The sequence below is a fragment of the Fulmarus glacialis genome, unplaced genomic scaffold, assembly GCF_000690835.1.
Source record: "Fulmarus glacialis isolate BGI_N327 unplaced genomic scaffold, ASM69083v1 scaffold18764, whole genome shotgun sequence".
Lineage (NCBI taxonomy): Eukaryota > Metazoa > Chordata > Aves > Procellariiformes > Procellariidae > Fulmarus > Fulmarus glacialis.
In genome coordinates, this window is record NW_009207608.1 from 13,555 (window position 1) to 36,631 (window position 23,077).

The window sequence follows — 23,077 nt, forward strand, 5'->3', positions numbered from 1 at the left end:
ATGTTTTAAGAAAAATGACTCTGTCGCTGTTACCCTGGCGTTATGTAAACTGTACGCCTGCAAAAAAGGGGTGTAGTAGAAGAGGTCTCAAAATCAAATCATGAAAATGATTAGAAGCCTGAAATGGTTTCCCTGAGAAAAGACTGGAAAAATTAAATCGTTTAATGTAAAGCGGGAATATAAGAAGCCTATGAAATAATATAAGAGATGAAAAAGATGAACTTGCTTATCATTTTTCTGATAAGATATAGAGAGAAACATAAAAATTAAATCGAAAGCAGCAAATTTAAAACTAACGGGGTTATTTTTGCACGTGGCAGATCTCCCCCCTCCAGCCTCCGAGTTAAAATTCCAGCAGAATTTTTTAGAAGGCTGCTTGTGTAATGGAGAATGAGAGTCTCTAGGGTTATGTCAGACAAAATTATTTTTAGCGATGTTATAAGCCCTCGTGCCTCAGGGAAGAAATCAGCCACTGAAGAAGATGACGTGTCCCCACTGGGCAAGCTTCAATAACATTATTCTATGTATTTCTTACTCTCCTGTGAAGCATCTAACAATCTGCACCGTCAAGAGTTGGTGGACTAGATTGACTCCCTGTATGATCTAACATGCAAATCCTGTTCTGCCATAATTATTGTTTATAAAAGATGTTCTCGGGTCTGAATTCTTCATACCCTGAAGTTGGCCATCGAGGCTGAGCTTGTAAACAATGTTTGCTGGTTCATACATTGCCTAGGTTATTCTTGAGCAAAAACCTGCCATGATTTTCTCGCACGAAGTTTTCGTATCGTCAGAGGTATGGATCTTCTTTAAAAGATGTGCAGGAGGCAATAAGGAGAACTCTAGGGTCGACTCTTGGATTGACAGCGGCGCCTGAGAGCACGATAATATTTCTTTTTTGTATATGAGAGTGCTGGGAGGGATTTTTAGGCTTCAGCAGACCTGTGTACCCTCTCTGTATTTCTCCAGTCTTCCCACACAGCTCCTAAGCTGATACAACATTGTATTACACTTAATTAAATCTCCGCTATTGTCACGGCGCGTAACAGGATCTGTCTGACATTTTACCCATATTCTGTTTCCTTGACTGTCTCCTCTGAGGACTCTGTAGGAGAATATTTGTAGAATGACTTAGATTCCTGCGTGTAACTGGGCTGTGTTACAGAAACTGGGTTTTCTGCATCAAGCAAAGGAGAGAGAAAGGCCTGTAGACGAGCAAAAACTCTGCCGTTTTGCTTTTTAATTAAAATACCCGTAGCTCTTTGGTGCCTCGGCATCTCCGTGCACTCATCTGTCGTTTCCTTCACGCCGTTTGTAGCAGTGACTCCAGCAGCAGCTCGAGCGACGAGTCCCCAGCACGGTCAGTTCAGTCCACAGCCGTCCCAGCGCCCGCGTCCCAGCTGCTTCCATCTCTGGAGAAAGATGAACCCCGGAAAAGTTTTGGGATCAAGGTTCAAAATCTTCCAGTGCGCTCAACAGGTAAATTCACTTGGGAAAGTGAAATAGGGGAAAAAAGGAATAGGAAGCAGGTTAGGGACTGGTTAAATAACCTTTATCGTGTCTTTGACATGGCAGCCACGTGCTGCCTCCGAGGCTGGGATTCTCTCTCTGCTTCTGCCTCGGTTCTTGTGTGACGGTGGGAAAATTGCTTAATTAGTGACCATCTGTGAGACATCCTGCAGGCCCCTAGCTTGAGTCCTTGGGCTTGAGCACTTACAGCTACTGGGGCTGATGCTTTGAAACAGTAGTGTGGATTTCCCTGGGGAAAAACCTGAAGCATCTCAAATTTTTTACTTAAAACTTGGACCATTTATTTTTGCCATGCCTCAGTTTCTTTTTTAATACAAAAACTTCAGGGTTTTCTGTTGCAGTGTTGAGTGCTGTAAAACCCCCGTGAGCATATTCGTAATGGCATTGAATATTGCATGGTAAATAATGCAAGAAACCACACACTGAGGAGTGCACACAATCACTCTGTTACCTGTGCTGAATGCAGGAGAGATCCCACATTAAAAACCAGCATGGGATCATTTGTAAAACAGTTGTAACATAATTCATGGATACAAAGGCACTGGCTGAATTAAAATAATATGTATTAACTTTGTGAGCAGCATACCTCACAATGTTGATATTCTTTCTATAGATTTTATTTCTGTAACATCCTTGAAGTGACGTGACGCCGAGGTAAATGCCCCACAGATCCCAGGCAGATTGTGTGGTCGTGAGTTAGATTTTGCAAAATGTCATTGATCTGCCTAGTTATCTTTCTGAATTGACTGACCTGAATGCTGTATAACTTTGATCTCCGTTCCAGGTGCCTCATCCCATCTTTGGAAAACTGCTCTATGCAGTATCCATGTGGGATTATTAATGAAGCAACACTGTTTATTTCTTCTTCATCTTGAATTGGATGTCTCTTAGAAGTAATAACCATACACTGCTAGCTTTAGTGATGTAAAACCTTGCATGTATAGTTTCTTGGATTTAAAAATCGAGGCAAAGAGGAAGATCAGCCAGAAGCTTTTGACATTGGCAAAATTAACATCCACAATTAAAAAGGCACTTCTGTGAACACGGAGATTCAGGTTGAAATGGGTGAAGTCACATTTCAGAAGGAAGATCAGATTTCTTCGTGTCTTTGACGGTGCTATTAAATTGGTAAAAAATACGGTTTTATACTACTAATGTTTATTTGTTGGTTTAGATACAAGCCTTAAAGACGGACTTTTCCACGAATTCAAGAAATACGGAAAGGTGACGTCGGTGCAGATTCACGGGGCTTCTGAGGAACGGTATGGGCTGGTGTTCTTCCGGCAGCAGGAGGACCAGGAAAAAGCACTGAATGCCTCAAAAGGAAAACTTTTCTTTGGCATGCAGATCGAAGTCACGGCCTGGATAGGACCAGGTAAGGTCCATGCCCTTCTTGCATTGGACGCGTGACCGCTCTGGGCATATTCACGGGCTGTTGTAAAGAGGCAGCATAGGAGTTAGAAATGTTAAAACTGCCTTTCTGCAGAAACATAGTTTAAAGAAACTGGGAAATATGCCAGAACAAATTCCAGAGCAGGAGGAGTGGATGCTCTTAGGTCAAACAGGGAGAGAGTTCCAGTCTGAAACCTCAAAGGAAACCTGCCATTCTCTCAAACAGTGGGATGTGCTGTCTGCTGGAAGAAACAATCTCATCTTCCATGTCTCAGCGGAGCAGAAGCCAGTGGGTGGTGTAAGCATAGCACTGAGTCCTCACAGTCTTGGTTTTTCTGCTTTTAATTAAAACAGCTAACGATGGCTGCATTTTTGAGGCTAAGGCAGCATAGCCCGAATGACCAACCGGTGAAAACTACAGCATTGAGCACGTGGTTGTCAGTCTGTACTTCAGTTGCTTGTTTAAAAATTGATTTGTGAAAACAAACTTCTTCCGTGTGCTGTTCCCCCCCAAGTACAGTGAAGCCTTATTTGAATTCATGGTAGGCATTGATATTTAACAGAAAAAAATTTCTAGAGAAGCAGTTGGAGTATGCAGCTGCTTTTCACCTGAGGATGCTCAAATTCTTCAGCACTCACCCAGTGGTGTGATGCGGAGTTTTGAAATTCCATGTAAATAACACAGTTCACAAGTGCAGTACTGTGTATTTTTGTCAAAGACATTGGTTACTCTCGTTCAGATCGTATCTGCTCGTCAGGAAGTAGACTTGAACAAATAAATCGATGTGAACTGAACCCACATGAAAAACACCTCCGTGCATTATAAATTTCTTGCTCTCTTTTGCTTCTAGAAACAGAAAGCGAGAATGAATTTCGTCCTTTGGATGAAAGGATAGATGAGTTTCACCCGAAAGCAACAAGAACTCTCTTCATCGGCAACCTGGAGAAAACCACCACCTACCATGACCTTCGCAACATCTTCCAGCGCTTTGGTGGAATAGTGGTATGTGAATTCTCTGTACTACGTAGGGTGTGATTGCCCGTACAGACCTGTAAAATGCTACGCGCAGTGGTAAATCATAGTGTCAATGACAGATAATTCAGTCTTATATAATAATCTGAGTCATTCATCTTGCTGGAATATACCTGAAAGCTTTTCTTTGCGTTTAGAGTGAAATCTTAGGACACGTGTATTGAGGGGATATCTTAACGGTAGAAACAGTCCTAGGAGCATTTACCAGAAATGCATCTTCTGCTAGCTCAGAGCGTTTGCAGAAAAGCCTAACTAGGTATAGTTGGGATGTAAATATGCCTGGTGTTATTTTCACGTTGAATCAGTGCAGCTCTATGAAGTCTCACTTTCCTGTTGATTTCTGAAACAAAGGGTTTAGTTGCTGCGTGTGGAAGTAGCCATCAGCTGTCACAGTCTGTGCCCTGACAATAGGGCAGAAGAGGTGCAGAGCAGATGGGTTAGTGATAACACATGTGGGATTTGGGTTTTCAGCTGAGCAGGTGTATCTGAAGGAGATAGAGCAGCAGTCAGCCCCTTCTCCTCTCCTCATGCCACTTTCTATCAAGTCGTATCAATATTGCATTTAAATCATTAGGCCGGGGCTATAGAAGTCTAATAGTTGTATAAATCTCCCTGTTTACTTCTGTTTTCCCAGATAAAGAGCTCTTGGGTGAGACCGTATCAAACTGCTGCCTTGTCCCTAAATTTATATTGCATTTAAGAGAAATTTTCCAGAAAAGTGAAGTAACTGTCCACAGTCAGTTTAATTAATTGAATCTGGGCTTCAGCACTGATAGTTTTATGTACTCACTGGTAGCTGTGGCTGCTTATGAACATGCTGTGCCTTACTCGTTCTGTTCTGAAATATTTTTGTAATTGTTGAGGTGTCAGTCACGCATACCAGGAACCCCATACGTACTTCCCCCCAAAAAGAAGGGGAGGTGTGCTTATATATATATGATGGGGCCAAATAAAAAATGTACATTTTATGATGTCTGGCAGCTCTTCTGCATCTAGTCTCTGCTGTATCCTTGACATCAACACTGATTTTTGAATTCATGCAGTGTCTGTGGCTTAAACCCTTTTCTAATGTTATACCAGCAGAGCTGTCCTGATAGAGATGCTTATCAGTAGTAGTGCACTGTCTTGTAAATTGGCTTTTCTGTGAAATAGTGCTGTTCTGTCAACATTATTAATTGGTCAGAATTTGGCAGCAGTGCTGCCTTGCACAGTTTCCATGAAAACTTACAAGCTCAGGTGCAAAAGGGACCAGCTTTATAACCTTTCCGATGGGTAATGAGCAAAGTAATGATATTTTATTGGCCTGTCAGAAGGAATTGCTTGCCCAGGGTGAGTGGTCAAGTACAATTTGCCATGGTTGCAGTCGTGCTACTTCAGACACTTGGAAACGTAGTCCTTTATTAGTATTCCACTTAAATCATTGGGCCAGGGCTATAGAAGTCTAATAGTTGTATAAATCTCCCTGTTTACTTCTGTTTTCCCAGATAAAGAGCTCTTGGGTGAGACCGTATCAAACTGCTGCCTTGTCCCTAAATTTATTAACCATGAAATTAGTCTCTCCTGGATGTTGGAACGTTTGTGCTTAAATTCATGTGCTGGCGTTGGCATGTAGCTCACAAAGGAAGCTTGTGCTATTTAAACAAATAAAGCAAAACACTCCACCTTCTATTTTCGGCTCGGAATGAATCATAATATCATGAGTTTGTTCAGAGGCTTTCGGTACATTTGCTAGTACCAGTGCCGAGTTTGAATGTTAACCAAATGTCAACTCCAAGCTTACTGGGTTTTTAAAATTGCTTCAAATCAGCCTTTATTAGGCTTTCGTAGCTTTCTTGTGACTGCACTTACTTTTGAATGGGCTGGTGGTGGCTTGGGATCAAATACCAGCAGCGATAGAAGTCGAGGATCTTTTTTGCCTTTGCCATGTCAGTGCCAAGTTGGTTCAAGAGACGAGTCCAGCATCACTTTCTGTTTCTAGGAACAGGATGGATCATGTTTATTTGGAAAAGAAACACTGCTTGCCTCTTGGCTCAGGAATGAGGATCGGAGCAAGTTGTTTCCTTTTGAGCCTTTGCGAGCGAAAATTAATCTGTATTTGTTTGATTCTGAGTTGTCTCTTCTTGACGTAATATTAACAAACTAAAGCTACTGTTTGTTGATCAAGTCAGGCTTACTTCTGCGGGGTTGAATTTTAAATCTGCATTATGAAGAGCTTTCCCTGCGTCAGTAAGGATTTGTTTTTGCTGTTGAATGAGATACAGCAGAACAGTGAAGGTTTTAACTGCCTACTATTGTTTAAATCCTCTCTCTGAAGAAAATATTAATTAAAGAACGCTTGCTGTGCCATGTGTCTCTCTCAAAAAAAAGTCCACTTAGATCTAATTGACATTGTTGAATGTCCTTTTCAGCCTGTTTCTGACTGTCGATTGTTCTGTTTTGTGTTTTTCCCCAGGATATTGACATTAAGAAAGTGAACGGTGTTCCTCAGTATGCATTTCTGCAGTACTGTGATATTGCAAGTGTGTGTAAAGCAATTAAGAAGATGGATGGGGAATATCTTGGAAATAACCGGCTCAAGGTAAAGAAATCCTCCCGTGGACTGTATCCTTCTCCTTGTTACTTTAGTTTACAGCATCATAGGCTATTTTGCAGCAGCATAGTTTATGGAAGAAAGGTGTTTTTTAATGCGTAGATCAGATTAGAGCGTGATGCTTTCAACCATCACCATATTTAGGATTAATCAGCGTTTTTGTTGGCTGTCTCAGCAAGGAGCCCCAGGATTAAGTAGACTTGGAGACTGGCATTCCCTGGCCTTGAAGGTCCGCACCTGGCGAGGCCATGCTGGGAAGCTGTACCAGTACTGATGATAAACAGAGGCCGTCAGTCCCCAGAGCTGTCAATCTGTCACTTTTCAAAAGCATTCAAATTGTAGAAGAAACAAATGTTGTCAAACACTGTATTTGTTTAAGCATGCAGAATTATTTTCATTAATTGCTATTTGATTTTTGTCTTGCTTGCACCTGCGCAAGATGCTAATTTTAGAAAATCGGTACAAATGACTAGCTTTCTTCAAATAACTCTTTAATTAGGCGTGCTCTGTTCAGTTAGTTTAACGCTTGTGAATTGTACTGATGGAAGTTTTGCCCTTTTGTGTTCAGCTGGGTTTTGGAAAGAGCATGCCTACAAACTGCGTGTGGTTAGATGGTCTTTCTACAAACGTTACGGATCAGTATTTAACTCGACATTTCTGCCGATACGGGCCTGTGGTAAAGGTAGGTGGGAGGCTTTGGCGTGTGGTTTGAAGTTGTTACTGTCTTCCTTTCTTCCCATCCTGTCCTTTCAACCCCGACTGTCCAGCGCTTTATCGCTCAGGTAGAGAAATTCTCTCTGGGGTGTAATTTGGCCGACAGGGCTCTGTAGCTTTGCATCCTGTTGATCCGATACGTAGAGCAGTCGCTTCTGGTGCTTTGAAAATGAAAAAAAGTATTTTGAATGAGCCGAGATAATGAGTATTGGAAACCATTTGTTGCTCTTGTGCAGTACAGTCTCTCCCCAACAAAATTTCTTTAGAAGGCTAACATTGGAGGAAGAGCAGTCTAATTACGTAGTTACCCTCATGCGTGCTAATTACATAATTAGACATAACTATATTTTTTTCATCAGACCAAAAAAAAAAAGACTTTTTAAAAGCAGTTAGGATAGTGACGCTGACAAAAGTACGTGAAAGAAGAGAGAAAGTCAATGATTGTGCAACATACCCGTATCGCACAGGGGGAGTGCGTTACCTGCCCCGCTGTGGGCCGGTGCTAGAGATTTATGCACATGCTTAAACTTAAGCGTGTGAGTTGTCCCGTGTATTTCTGTTGGACATTGATGTGCTTGAAGTTAAGCAACGTGTGTAAATCTTCGCAGGATCAGGGTCTTGCCTCCTTAAAGGATTTTTGTGGGTTCGTGTTGCAGCTTTGACATTCTTTATTGTAGCTGTTGTTCCTTGAATAACAAGTTTATGTTGCTAAAGGAAGCTAATATTTGGAAATTGGGCGTTTAGCAACAGACGAGTGGTACTGCAGACTGTGATAACAAAAACTGTTTCCATTTTGGGATTAAATGTTCCCTTTACCTTTTTTCCCCCCTAAAACACATTGGAAATTTTCAAAAAACTAAAAGTAAACAAAGAGAAATGACAAAACTCAGTCACCAAAGAAAAAAAATTAAAAGTAAAATACAGAAAAACAAAATAAAGGCATAATATACCTCAAGCCACAATATCCACAATTCAAAGCAGTCCCGTGTCCTTTTATCGTCTCTTCATTACAATATGCCTCATCAGAAAAGCCTGGAAATTTACCTTGCTAAAAATTATTTTCTTACTGGTATCCTCATGACTTAGGATTTTGTTGGGACTGACATTAAGTCCTGTGGATGAGGCTCTTATTTGGTTTTTGTTTTGTTTTTTTGTTTTTTACAGGTGGTGTTTGACCGCTTAAAAGGCATGGCCCTGGTTCTCTACAATGAGATTGAATATGCACAAGCAGCTGTAAAAGAGACCAAGGGGAGGAAAATCGGTGGGAATAAAATTAAGGTGTGCAGAATGACCTCCAAAACAAACAAAAAAAAGAGAAACAAATTGTATTTAGGCCTTACCCCTTAAATGCTGGCATTTGCAGACTGCCAGTCAAAAGGAATACTTAGCGGGACACTTATGTCCCAGACATCAAAGGCTGAAACTAATTTTTTTATACTCGGCTTATCAAGATGTTAGGGTATCTTGAACCGTTACTTATAAAGCCTTTTCCAGTATTCTGCCGTTTGTTTCACTGAACTTGTCTCTCTAAGCTCCTGAGTGTTGGTGTCCGTGTTACTACCTCATTTACCCAAATCCAAGGCAGACTTTTGTCCGTTTCCATGTTAGAGAAGTGAAATCTGAGGGTGTGAGTCCCTCCGGGATAACACACCGCTGCATTTCAGCTGCTCCGTGCTGATGTCCAGGCTCTTGACCTGTCCGAGGCCATCTGCGGTGGCTTGCACACTGTAGTCGTGGGATACGGCAACCCAAGCATGCAATCTGCTCTTGCAATAGCAGCTCTTTCCTTGTAACAGGTTTAAAAAAATAATAATTTAAAACACTACTTAAAAAAATAGATAGAAAGTACTTTTTCCTGGAGCAACACTTAACATTTACAGGGATGTCTTGGATTTGGGTGAATGTGGTAATACCTGTTACGACTGTCCCATCAGTTCCACTAATTGGGGACGTGAGGTGTCAGCCAACCATCTGAATTATCTTCCTCCTCCTCCTTTCTTCTCTCCTAAAGAGTGGGTAATGATTTCAAGCATGATCTCTCATCTGGTGTATTAACCTAGCAACTTCACACCCATTGGGATTAGGAGTTGGATATACTGTAGTTTCTAAGCGTGGTGGTTGAATATAAGTAGCCTTTATATGCAGTAAAATGCGTGGTCATTTAAAAGTTTCGTATCTTGTGTTTGTGGGTCTTGCTACTTAGCGACTTTGGAATAAGCAGCACCCATGATGCGTGTATGTCTGTGCTCCACTGCTGTGGTTATACAAATGTCTAGGCTGATTTAAAAAAAAAAAAGAGGAACTAGAATGTAAAAATACTGCATTATGTGGCATACACGTAGCTAAATCCCTTCTAATCCTTAATTTTTTGCATCGGCTGTGCCATTAGCTTCTCAATATTGTCACCCTTGGCTAGAAAACATCAACTCTTGGAGTAGCTAGAATAGGGAGCTGCAATTCAGGAGGCTTGGTTCCTTTCCTGTTCCTGCTGTTGCCTTGCTGTATAACCCTGGGCAAATAACGTGGAGTCTGAAATAGATGAATAATATTGACCTGCTGTAGCACTGCGTTGAGATGAAAGGGACTTTGGAACTGTAATTGGAGTCATAGTATTAAAAACGTCAATACCACAATAACAATGTGTATTTTTCTTGCTGGTTTACTGAACAGAAGCCTCTGTTTTGGCAGCTACTACAACATACCCCAGTAAGGAGGTAGTTATATAGCTCCACGCAGCTGCACTGAGTTTAAGAGAGAAAGGTCTTTATTCCTGGGGATGCGTAGGGCCAGTCCTGAGAAGCATTTGTCTCTTTTTTTGTTAAATATTATTATCCCCGATTTCAGTTTTGCTCCCATCTTCAGACTCTGCAGCAGACAGTGAAATGTCAAAATGGATGTTACTCACACTGAACATGATTTATCCTTTATTTTTCAGGTGGACTTTGCAAATCGAGAAAGCCAGTTGGCATTTTATCATTCCATGGAGAAAACGGGTCAAGATATCAGAGACTTTTATGAAATGCTGGCAGAAAGAAGGCATGTGTCAATATCTTTATTACAGTCTTTTATTTTTCCAGTATCGTCTTAAGTGCAATTAAACTTTCTTCAGGCTGTAATTATTAAACAAACACTTGTTTTTGTTCCTCTCAACTTTATCCTTCTTTTTAAAGTTTTATTAACAACGTTTTAGCATATTTTTAATATCTGTTACCTTTTCAATATTTTTTTTTTTAAACAAATTTAGGTGGTCAGACTTAAACTGTCCAGATTAAAGTAGACAGGATATCACACGTCTGACGTGTAGTCGGTTACTGAAATTCGCACTTAGGTGGAGGTTTCGGCTGTCTGCGTGCTCTATATATTTAGTATCTGGTTACTGTGATGGGTCACCAGGACACAGTTGTGAGTCATTCATCATTTCTTAGGAATGCAAAGAATAGCTTCTCTGTAATGCCTTCCCATACCCTCAAGAGAAATGTATATGTTAACGGGTGTATATATAGTCTGATAAACTACTGCTGCTCATCTGCTGAGCAGAGAGTAAAATTTGGTCTTCCACCTACCCCTTTTCAACAGTTCAGTTTGTTAACTTGATAAAATAATAAAATACGAGTGAGGCTGCAATGGGGTTTTTTTGCTGTTTGACATGAAAAATGTGTTCTATGTTGATGTCCTTCTGCAGCATCTGTCATGACGGTGTCTGGCCATTTTGCACATGCTGCAAAGGCTTGTGTTCTCCCTGCATGGCCACTTATCTCTGCAGACCCTGGCTGAGAGCAGCCTGGCACAGAAGCACTCTGCATTTTGTGCTTTTTTTTCTCCCGTGGCTGAATAAACATCCGTGTTTTTATTGCTAATGACTACGGTGAAGGCTGAAAAGGGAAGCATTTTCTTTTTGTGTGGGTGCATTTTTATTACCTTCAGAGGCTGGCTTAATTGTTAGGGTTCTGGTTTACCTATGAATAAGCCCAGCGTGACACTGATTGTATCTGGGCGCTGGATAAATTAAATGGTTTTTTGCAGCAAAATAGATTGATCTAACATATATGCAAAATTGCCAGTTTTAAAAGCAAAGAGGGTTTGGCAATCAGGATTTGCATAATGGCAATAAATGTGTGCGTTCCCCAGTCCTTGCCAGATGTTGTGATGTGCCAGCAAGCAGTCACTAATGATTTCCTCTGAACTACACCAAATTCAGAAAAAAGAAGTGCATTATCAGATGTCTTTTAATGCACAGGAGTCAGCTGGGCTTGTCTTCACCGTGAAATAATTCTGAGTAGAACACTGATTTCTGGAACAACGTGATACATGGGTACACGTTAGTCTTGTTTTTTCTTTTCTGTCATTATGCTTACACAGTCATTACGAGATACTTAGGAATAATGAATCATGGAGTGATTGAGCGAGCTCTGCAGTGAGTCTTGTAATACTGCATCTTCTAGTCCTCCTCCGAGCTCCTCCTGGCACTTCACGGTCCCTTGCAATGATGCTAAGATCTGCACTAACCAGGTTCTCTTAGGTTGTAGTTGTAGCCAGTCTAAATAGGACTCAAAGGGAAAAAAAAACCACAAAAAAACCAAACAAAAACAGTGATTCATTTTTTTAACTTCACAACTGCCTTTCACAACGTCCCACTTCGCTTACAGAATGAGTTTTTTGTCCTCCCTGTTTTGTTTCTTTGTGTTCTTTTTCAACTTTGTACATTTCTTAAAATGTGGAAGCTGTCAGCTTTTAGTGTAAAACATAAACTGTGAAGCCAAATAAACATATGTGAAATAGAGTGTGCAAAACACTCTGTACTGGTGGAGAATTGGAGGACCAGCTCTATGCCACCCCTCTGCCAAAGAGGCCTGTTCAGTGTTATAAATGGCTTATTTTTGCTGTTTGGAGGTATTCAGATAATAATACTAATTGCTTGACTTACTTTGGTGAATGCTTCCCATGAATTCACCTGATCTCATAAACAATCTGATTTTTTTTTCTTGACTTGGTCTTACTGCAAATAGGCAACGTCAGCATGTCACATGCAGCGAAAGAGCTCATTTTGGAATTAAATGGTCACTTACAGGGTTTAGGATTTTAAAAGAAATCTTATTACCACTTTACTGCTTAGTAATGGAACCTTGAATTTTTATTTGACTCATGGTTTCAGACGTAGGTTTCAGGTTCTTGAGGTGGGGTGGTCTTCCCCATGACAGACTGTGCGTGGGTGCACAGGTGCTGTATAGGTTTTACCTTAACTTAATGCAATATTTGGCAAAAATGAAGCAGTGAGGATGGTGAAAAGATACTTGGCAGAGCTGTCACGAAATGACCAATTAACTGCATACAGTATTTGATAAGCTAACAAAGCATTTAATCCACTGCGCATCAATTCATTATTGTTAAATCTCTGTATGAAGCTGTGCACAGTTGCTTTGATGCGCGTATAAAGAAATTATCGTAAAATGATTCCCCTACATAGCAAAGAACATGGTAACGCAGTACGTTGGTTGAGAAGGAAAACTAATCTGTTTATTCTTATATTTAGCAGAGATGAAAGAAGAGGATCTTACGAATATGCCCCTGATCGTACTTACTACGAGACTGTTCGGACTCCAGGGACGTATCCTGAAGATCCTCGGCGAGAATACCCAGCTCGAGGCAGAGAATTTTACGCGGAGTGGGATCCCTACCAAGGAGACTACTATGACCCACGATACTACGATGACCCACGCGAGTACAGGGATTACAGGGGCGATCCGTACGAGCAAGACATAAGGGAGTACAGCTACAGGCAACGGGAGAGAGAGAGGGAGAGGGAACGGTTTGAATCCGATCGGGACAGAGACCACGAACGGAGACCGATTGAACGGAGCCAGAGTCCGACGCACTCCAGGCGTCCGCAGAGCCCTGGAGCGTCTCCCTCGCAATCGGAAAGGCTGCAGAGCGATTCGGAGAGGAGGATTTACAGCAGGTCATCGGATCGCAGTGGCAGCTGCAGCTCTCTGTCTCCTCCACGATACGACAAGCTTGACAAAGCCCGTGTGGAACGTTACGCAAAAAACGAAAAAACAGAGAAAGAGCGTGCTTTCGACCAGGAGAGAGTCGACAAGGAGAAACGCTTGGTAAGAAAGGAAAAGCCGGAAAAATTAGAAAAGGAGAAAACTGATAAACAAAAACGAAAAGCAAAAATCCATTCACCCAGCTCTCAGTCTTCTGAAACGGATCAAGAGAATGAGAGAGAGCCCAGCCCTGAAAAACTGAAGGGCAATAGTAAACAAAGTAAAGACAGAGGTGACAAAGAAGGGACAGCTAAAAACCGCCTGGAACTCATGCCCTGCGTTGTCTTGACCCGAGTAAAAGAAAAGGAAGGGAAAGTTATTGATCAGCCCGCTTTGGAGAAACTGAGAGCAAAGCTTGACAATGACACTATGAAGTCCCCGCTTCTTGAACAAAAAACACAGACATCTCAAGCTGAGCAAACCAAGTCTGATCAGTCTAAACTGGAACCTGTCAGAACCAAGGTACAAAAAGAGAAAGCCCTTGCCAGTCACGTAGAAGTGGTGGATAAGGAGGGAAAACTGAAACCCAAAAAGCACTTGAAGACAGAGCAAACTTCTGAGGGGGCCAACGCGGTAGATTTAGACAAGTTGGAGGCTCGTAAAAGACGTTTTGCCGATGCAAATCTGAAGCCTGACAGGCAAAAACTGGAAGTAAAAAGAAGCAGCCAAGATGAGGAAGATGCACGCATGGTTTTGAAAAAGCAGCTTGATGCAACGGCTTCCTCTAGAGAAGCGACAATGTTAAGGGAAGGAGAATTGGAGAGAAAACCCCTGAGGAAGGAGATGCTTAAAAGGGAATCTAAAAAACTGAAACTGGAAAGACTTATTCCTGTTACTAGTCCCAAAGAAATTCAGGAGACTCTTAATGTTGGTGGGATTGGCATGCGTCCCACCCTAGATCTGCAGGCGAGGCTAATGGAGACAGCCGATGAACCAGTGGAAGTTCAGGAACTCTCTTCTAAAAAATTGAATCCAGTAAAACCCCAGCATAAACAGGTACAGCTACTAGACGACCAAGGAACAGAAAGAGAGGACGCAAGGAAGAATTATTCTGGTCTTCCTGAAGACACACTTGACCATAAACTTGGCCAAGAGAAACCTCAGTCAACTGATACGGAGGAGAAAATTGGCATTGACATCGACCACACGCAAAGCTACAGGAAACAAATGGAGCAAAGTCGCAGGTTAAAACAGCAGCTGGAAATGGAGATAGCGAAGTCTGAGAAGTTTGGCAGTCCAAAGAAAGATGTGGATGAGTATGAAAGACGGAGCTTGGTCCACGAGGTGGGAAAACCTCCACAAGACGTCACTGATGACTCTCCACCAAGTAAAAGGAAAAAGACTGACCAGTTTGACTTTGAAATTAGCACTAAAAGAGAAAGAAACTACAGAAGTTCTCGTCAGGTGAGTGAGGACTCCGAAAGGACATCCTGTTCTCCTAGTATCAGACACTTCCCTTTCCACGAAGATGACGACACGCTCGATTCTCCGCGGCTAATGCCATTGAAGGAAACCAAAGAGTCACCTAAAATAGAAGAAAAGGGTCTTTCGTACGCCAACATGACTGTGAGGGAGGACTCGCTGAAATTTAATCCTTACGATTCCAGCAGAAGGGAGCAGATGGCAGAAATGGCAAAAATAAAACTATCCGTGTTGAGTTCTGAAGATGACTCGAGTAGGTGGGAAACACAAGTGAAGCAGGAGCCTGGTAGAGTTGATATCAGCTTTCCGAGCAGCATTGTCAAAAGAGACAGCATACGCAAGCGATCTGTCCGAGACCTGGAACCCGGGGAGGTGCCTTCAGATTCGGATGATGATGGTGAAAATAAGCCCCATTCCCCGAAAGCTTCGTCCCTGTTAGAGAGTTCCAGATTGTCTTTTTTATTAAGGGACAGAGAAGAGAAGTTACGTGAAAGAGAGGAAAGACTGTCAAGTTCCTTAGAAAGAAACAAATTCTACTCTTTTGCGTTGGACAAGACAATCACACCAGACACAAAGGCCTTGCTTGAAAGAGCTAAATCTCTCTCTTCATCCAGAGAAGAAAACTGGTCCTTTCTAGATTGGGATTCAAGATTTGCTAGTTTTAGAAACAATAAAGACAAAGAGAAGGTTGACTCAGCTCCGAGACCTATTCCATCTTGGTATATGAAAAAGAAAAAAATCAGGACCGATTCAGAAGGTGGAAAACTGGATGATAAGAAAGAAGATCATAAAGAGGAGGAACAAGAGAGACAGGAACTGTTCGCTTCTCGGTTTTTGCATAGTTCAATCTTTGAACAGGACTCCAAGCGCCTTCAGCATTTAGAAAGAAAAGATGATGATCTCGACTTCATTTCTGGTAGATTGTATGGGAGACAGTCTTCCTCCGATGGGACTAACAGTGCGGCTGATTTGGTGCAAGAACCGGTGGTTCTCTTCCACAGTAGATTTATTGAACTAACACGAATGCAGCAGAAAGAAAAGGAAAAAGATCAGAAACCAAAAGAAGTGGAAAAACAGGAAGATAAAGAAAACAGGCCGAAAACACCAGAAACGGTTCCTGATACTAAAGAACCAGAACATAAAACTTCCTCAGTGGTTGGTCCCTCTTCGGTCACTGTCCTACCACAGGAACCAGCACCGGTTGCTTCTGAGAAGGTAGCAAACGAAAAGATAGCGGTGGAAACAGCTTCTGTAAAAGAAGAAAAACCATCTGAAACTGCTTCTACAGCAGAGGAACAAAAACCTTTTCCTGAACTTGCTGCTCCTGTCAAAATCGAACCACCCGAGCAAACCGAACCCCCGCAGGTCGTAGAAGCTAGTAAAGAAGTTGTCGCTACAACCCTGGCACCGGAGGAAGATGCTGTGGCAACAGAGCATCCTTCATACTTGGATACCAAGCCTCCCACTCCCGGAGCTTCGTTTTCCCAACCAGACATCAGTGTAGATCCAGAACCTGAAGCTGCCCAATTGATTCCACCTCCACCCAAGCTAGTGCAGAAGTCCGATGAGGCTGCCGAACCTAAAGAAGAAAATCCTTCGCCTTCTGCCAACGCTGATGCTAGCGCGAGTCAAAAGGTAGAGGCAGCTGCTGAGGTCCTGCCGCCCGTTTCTGACAATGACATGGAAGTCGAACCTCCGGTTGTTGTAAAAGATAAAAAATCCTACAAGAGTAAACGCTCCAAGACTCCCGTGCAATCGGCTGCAGCTAACATCACAGAAAAGCCTGTCACGAGGAAGAGCGAAAGAATTGACCGTGAAAAACTCAAAAGGTCGAGCTCTCCTCGTGGGGAGACGCAGAAGCTTTCCGAATTGAAAGTGGAGGCGGAGAAGGTTTCGAGGAATGCTGCTAAATCCCCTAGTTCTGCTGCAGAGCCGGAAAACGTGGAGCCAAGCTTGCCAATAGGCCGGACTAGGCGCAGAAACGTAAGGTCAGTCTACGCTACCACGGGGGACAATGAAGGCCCATCTCCAGTGAAGGACTCCGTGGAGGTCACTAGATCCACCAGGAAGAGAGGGGAAAAGGAACCACAGGAAACGGTGACAACTGTTCCTACGACCCCAAGGAGGGGAAGACCTCCGAAAACCCGCCGTAAGCCGGAGGAGGACATCTCTCCAATAAAGACAGAACCAGTACAGCAAGAGGTGGAGGAGGCTGAAACTAAAGATGCTGTGGAGGCTCCTAAACCTGCAGAAGGTTGGAGGTCTCCTAGATCCCAGAAGCTAACACACAGTCACTCATCAGCTGCTACCAGCCAACAGGGGAAGAAAGGGAAGAACGAACCGAAAGCCGATACCTCAGCTGAATCTGAAGATGCTGCTGAAAGAAGCGGTCAGGAATCGAGCGTCGGTGACAACAGCAATAAAGCAAAAGCCACTGAGAAAGAGCCGGCAGCGAGCGAGCAGAAACGTGATAGGAAAGAACTGGATGCAGAGAAAAACCAGCTAGAAATCCCCACGGTTGAGATCATTGAGAAGAAGCCGGTGCCAGAAAAGGTTACGAAATCCAAAAGGGGAAGGTATAAAAATACCAAAACTGTAGTAGATAAAGCATCCGTGTGTCTCAAAAATGTAGAAATACGCCTCAATGTGGACGAAGTCAAGGGTGCCTTGCGGCCAGCTGATGAGGAGGCAGAGCCGGTGGCAGTGTCGCCGGCCAAAATGAAGAGCCCCCAAAAAGAGGACATCTTGCCACCCCATTTTGCTAAGAATGAGGTTGAAGATTCATTCCCAGAAACGGAAAAAGAGGTGATGCGGGAACCAAAGCAGTCCCCCGAAGCTGCCCAGTTAGCAAAACAGATCGAACTTGAGCAGGCTGTGGAGAATATTGCAAAACTCACCGAAACTCCTCCGTCAATTGCCACCTATAAAGAGCCGACGGCAGATGTGCCTGAAGTTCGTCAGGAGGAGGAAGGAGATAAACCCGCGCATCAGGCTAGTGAAACGGAGCTGGCAGCGGCCATTGGCTCCATCATCAATGATATTTCTGGGGAGACGGAAAGCTTTCCTGCACCCCCGACGTAAAAAAAATCGGAAGCTGAAATCCCTGCAGAGCCCTTGGTGTTACCGTCGCCTCGGGAGGAGATGGAGCCCGAGACTGATCAGGCAGTGAATAATATCCTAGAAACTGAGGCTGCCGTCGAGCCCACGGCACGGTGCAGCCGGTTCCCAGCTCTGCTCCGTCGGCGGTAGAGACAGAGAGCAAGGAGGCCGAAGTCAGCTTCAGCGAATCTTCCAACTCTGCGCAGGAGGCCGAGACCCTGCAGGAGGCTGAAGTTGCTCGGAAGGAAAAGGGCCGTCAGAAAACCACGCGGCAGAGGCGCAAAAGGAGCACGGGCAGAAAGGGCGACGCCGCTGAAGTCAACGCCTTCGAGCCAGAGAGGGTGCAGAGCAAGTCGCCCCAAAAAAAAAGACAAAACCCGAAGAAGCCTCGAAGGAGGAAAAGCAAACTAAAATCGCGCCTCAGGCGTCTGTGGAGCCAAGCGCTTCCGACGCCAGCAAGGCTGCGGCCGCTGATATCGTGGCCGTGGACGAAGCCCCAGCTGAGAGCAGCACCTCTCCGAAAACGCCCGCTCCGGCTCCTCTGGACCTGGCCGCCCCGCCGGTTCCCCTCGACGAGGGGAGTCAGAGCGGGTTCAAGATACGGTCGCCCATGGAGAACGCGCCCATCACGCCGCCCAGCGCCCCAAATGCAGCCCTTCCTGCCGTCCCTGCGCCAGCGGCCAAGCTGCCCACCCCGGTGCCCGCTGCGATCGTCTCCCTTCACTCCGGCGCTGCCAAGGTGCCAGAGTGGATGGTAAGGCACGAGGAACCCCGTGCCCGTTCCACGCCCCCGCCCGCTCTCCCACCGGATACGAAGGCATCGGATATCGATACAAACTCCAGCACTTTGAGGAAGATACTCATGGAGCCCAAATACGTCTCGGCGACGAGCATAACCTCCACGCATGTGACGACGACGCACGCCGAGCCGGTGAGCGCACCTCGTTTGGAGGAGGCACCCCTCCACCCGGCGGTAGAGGCCATAAAACCGGTTTCAGAGGAGAAGCCGGCAGTTCCCGTCACCAACGCCTTGGACCCACCGGTGGCCGAAGCACCGGTGTTCAGCGAGAAGGAAAAGATAAGTACCGTGATTGCTCCCAAAGCTACTTCTGTTATAAGCAGGATGCCCCACAGCGTGGATCTGGAGGAGGCTCCGAGGATCACCTTGGTGAAGCAAGCTCCCCAAACCCAGACGTGTCTCGTCAACGCCCCCTCACCGAAATTTAAGCAGAGGTCAAGCACAAATGATAACAGTAGGTTTCATCCGGGATCGATGTCTATTATTGAGGAGAGGCCTGTAGAGACTGGATCCAGTCCAGGGCTGCGGGTGAACACCTCGGAAGGCGTAGTGCTTCTGAGTTACTCGGGGCAGAAGACGGAAGGCCCTCAGCGAATTAGTGCCAAAATCAGCCAGATTCCCCCAGCCAGCGCTGTCGACATAGAATTTCAGCAGTCTGTGTCCAAGTCTCAGATTAAACAGGAACCTATCACGCCATCTCAGCCGACGCCGAAAGGCTCCCAGACCTCGGCGGGCTACGGGACTGTTTCCACCCATTCTTCTTTGGTACTAGGAACACAACCTTATAATACGTCGCCCGTCATCTCCTCTGTTAAACAAGAGCGCACTGCGCTGGAGAAGTCCGACTCGTCCCACCTTTCTGTCCAGACTCCAGCGTCTCAGCCCGGTAAAGTCCTCACACAGACTGTAAACACTCCACCCGTACTTGTCCACAACCAGATGGTTGTGAACAAAAAACAGTCCGATCCAGCTGCTCTGAAAGTGGAGACCAAGACTCTGCAACCCTCCAACTTGAGTCCTGGAGTTAGTCCTCACCACCCTTCCCTCACTGGGAAAATGCATTCGGAAGCAAACCACGTCAGCTCGGGACCCAGCACCCCAACCGACCGGGCTATTTCCCACTTGGGGGTCACTAAACAGGAGCCGCACTCGCCCCGTACTAGCGGGCACTCGCCGTCGCCTTTCCCTCGGGCTTGTCATCCCGGCAGTACCTCGTCTCCGGCTTTATCAAGCAGTACCCCCGTCATGCTGGCACCAGGAATTCCCGTTCCTCAGTACATATCCAGCATGCATCCCGAGCAATCTGTTATCATGCCCCCTCACAGCGTAACACAGACTGTGTCCCTGGGCCATCTGTCCCAAGGCGAGGTGAGAATGAACACCCCTCCTCTCTCCGGCATCCCTTACGGCATCCGCCCAGAAGCGCTCCACTCCCCCAGAGCTGCTCTGCAACCCCAGATAGAGATCAAACCTCAGCGATCCAGCACGCCCCAGCCAGCTCCGATACGAGACATAGTCATGCCTCCTCTGTCTTCTCAGCATGCCCCTGAGGAGGAGATGCACTACCACCACACCACGGTGTGCCGGGGACCGGCCCCCGTTCAGTCCGACGTGCTGGTGATGCAGCCGGATTACCGCATGCACCCCACGAGCATCAGGCTCGACCAGTACAACGTCCCCCGGGACGTGAGGATGATCATGCACCCGCACATGGCCGCCGTGGGCGAGCACCACTCGGAAACGAGACAATCCCGAACGCCTGAAGGGGCTGTGAAAACTCCCCCCGTCAGTAAGACCCCGCAGCCCGGAAAAGAGACGCCAAAATCCTCCGAAGGCAAGATGGCACACTCTCCTCACAGCGAACCCCGGCTCCTCAGTGTCCCCTCCAGCAGCCAGCTGCCTGGACTGCCTTTGACGCAGCCGGTGGTGGTACCGCACGGGGTACAGATCATGCACCCCGCGGGGAGCTCCTTTCACGATTATCGGTCTGTGTATGGCGACATGAGGAATTACCATACGGCGGCACAGCTCGGGCATCCTCAGTTCCCGGGTGCCTCGCCGATCGGGTTGCCTTCCCGGAGCATGACCCCATCTCAGGTGAGAAATAAAACCCTTTCTTCTTCTACCTGAAATCTGGAGCGCTTTGAGCTAATTACAGCCCCAGCACGGCTCTGCGTGGCCACAGGAGCTGAGTTTAGCCCTCTGTGGTTAGTCTCCAAGCCCTATTGAAGTTCATAGCACGAGGAGCTATTTTTATTTGGGAAATGGAGCTTGAATGCTGCTTGGCATTAGAGGAAGCTAAAAAACCACGTTTTCTTAACTACTCTAGGACTCAAACCTACCTACAGGTTTCTAGACGTAGAAGTGTTGGGGGGAGAATTGTCAGCATCGAGGTGGCGCATGAGTCAGACGTCCTCGGACGGATGGTGTGGCTAAGGATGGGCTTGGGGCAGGATTCGGGGGATGCGGTTTCAGCTCTCGGGTGTGAGAGGCTGGTGGAGTGGCTTTGGAAGGGGGGGCTGGCCCAGGCACCGCCGCAGCAGGGCTGGTGCTGTGGCGTGGAGACACAGATTTCTCCGCCAGCAATCTGATGGTGTCCTGGCAGCCTTATCGTTGAGTGAACGGCCTAAAATCTTTCCTTTCTCCCCCGCCGCCTGCTTCCCAGGGTCTGCCGGAGGGCGAACATTCGCATCCCAGCCAGCCAGTACGCAGCAAGACTCCTCAGATCCCCCAGGATCCCAAGGGCCCGCCGGCAGCAGGGCCCGAACAGAGTCACCACCCCACTGTAAATAGGCATGCGGCACCGATAGACCCTCACGTCCACCTTCAGAGGGCACAAGCGGACACGGGCCAGACCTCCTACCCTTCGCCCGTTGCCATTTCGATGAAACAGGAGCTTCCGTCACCGCACCAACCTCAGGCGGTTCCCAAGCAATCTATGTTTATCCCGACGACGTCGGGTCCCGGGGCCCCGCCGGGGCTGCCCCTCAATCGCCCTGAGCCCCAGTCTGCTCTCAAACAAGAGCCGTCTCCTCACCCCGTTTCGCAGAGACCTGTGGATATGGTTCAGCTTCTAACAGTAAGTATCGCTCCGTCGTCTTCTCCTGGCCGAGTAACCTCGTGCTCCTTGTCTGGGGAGAAATAATCACGTTCTGTATAGCTTGTCTCACCTATAGCACCAAAATCTGATATCTCTTGCATCAAATGCGTCAGATGCAGAGAAGGCGACTGGTCATCTGTCTGCTTTCTGGGCTTTTTCTGTCCCCGGTGAATTTTAGCCGTATTCAGGTTTACGTGGCGTTTCCTAGAGTCTCAAGATAAGGTGCTGTTAATGCAGAGCAGACCCTGTTTCTCTCATTGTTTCAAACAGCCTGCAGGCTCAGGCAGGTAGTGCTGTATCATTTTTACAGTCAGCTGTTTCTTGGGAAGGTTTTCTTCACGGGCAGGAGAGAGTGATGGTGTATTTAATTTAAAGAAAAAGAAAAAAAAACACTCTCCCAAAGCCTAGAGACTGAGGAAGAGGAGAGAGATAGTGAGAAACAGGCACTGACGAGGAACCGAGAGTTGAGTTCAGCGTCGAGTATTTCCCTATAACCTTGAGCAACTTTCCTGCTGCTGCCGTTTCTCAATTCTCCCATTTGTAAAAGAGAAAATAGCGTTTGGTAACCGCCCCGCTCTGCCTCGTGCTGTGTGGGAGGCTGAAAGACTGGGAAGTGCTCTGATCTTACGATGAAGGGAGCCACCCAGGCATCTTAGCCAGCTGGAAGAAAAAGGACTGAATTATTGATTTAGCAGGACCTAACCCAAGCCCGGACCGGCACGTACGAGGGGCCATAAGGTGTTATATCTGTACTGAGTCCTTAAAGCAAAACGATGGTGTCTTAACTGCCTGTGAAGGTATCAGAAGCAAATGAGCGTCTCAGACGGGATTTAAGATCCCCCTCTCTTTCATTTGCCTTTAATATTTCTTCTCCCTCTCTTTCCAGAAATACCCCATTGTCTGGCAGGGCCTTTTGGCTCTAAAAAACGACACGGCCGCTGTTCAGCTCCACTTCGTCTCCGGTAATAACGTCTTGGCGCACCGGTCGCTGCCGGCGCCGGACTGAGAATCGCTCAGCGCATGCGACTGGAGGCTTCGCAGCTGGAGGGCGTCGCGCGCAGAATGATGGTGAGGGGTCGGGACGGGGTGAGGATGCGTGTTTGGGAAGAGCTAGCGTCTGTGTGCTGAAAGCTGGGCTGTTCTTACCAGCCCTGTGGAAAAACCACCGCTTCTCCCAGAAACCTCAGCTCTCGTTGCTTGTGTCACGTTATTTTGGGATTCTGGTAATAGCTGTGCGATTCCTTCGTCCCAATGGGTGTGAAATACGGATTGCAAGTCACGAGCCGTAGGTGTTACTCTGCATTCATAGAAAAGGGAATGGCGGAGTTGGGAAACCTTTGAAGTCACCCCACCC

General features: G+C 45.9%; 1 protein-coding gene across 1 annotated transcript in view; it reads left to right on the forward strand.

The window, feature by feature from the left end:
* Positions 1-1,322: 1,322 nt before the first annotated feature.
* The window catches only part of LOC104075623 (msx2-interacting protein-like), a 23,123-nt gene continuing 1,368 nt past the window's right edge, over positions 1,323-23,077 (forward strand). Inside the window, 13 exon segments of the mRNA XM_009576191.1 lie at positions 1,323-1,479; positions 2,705-2,905; positions 3,774-3,925; positions 6,408-6,533; positions 7,114-7,227; positions 8,424-8,537; positions 10,195-10,295; positions 12,790-17,929; positions 17,932-18,181; positions 18,184-20,720; positions 21,289-21,702; positions 22,610-22,721; positions 22,724-22,791. Coding sequence (XP_009574486.1) covers positions 2,872-2,905; positions 3,774-3,925; positions 6,408-6,533; positions 7,114-7,227; positions 8,424-8,537; positions 10,195-10,295; positions 12,790-17,929; positions 17,932-18,181; positions 18,184-20,720; positions 21,289-21,702; positions 22,610-22,721; positions 22,724-22,791 — 9,162 coding nt within the window. The 5' untranslated portion in view covers positions 1,323-1,479; positions 2,705-2,871.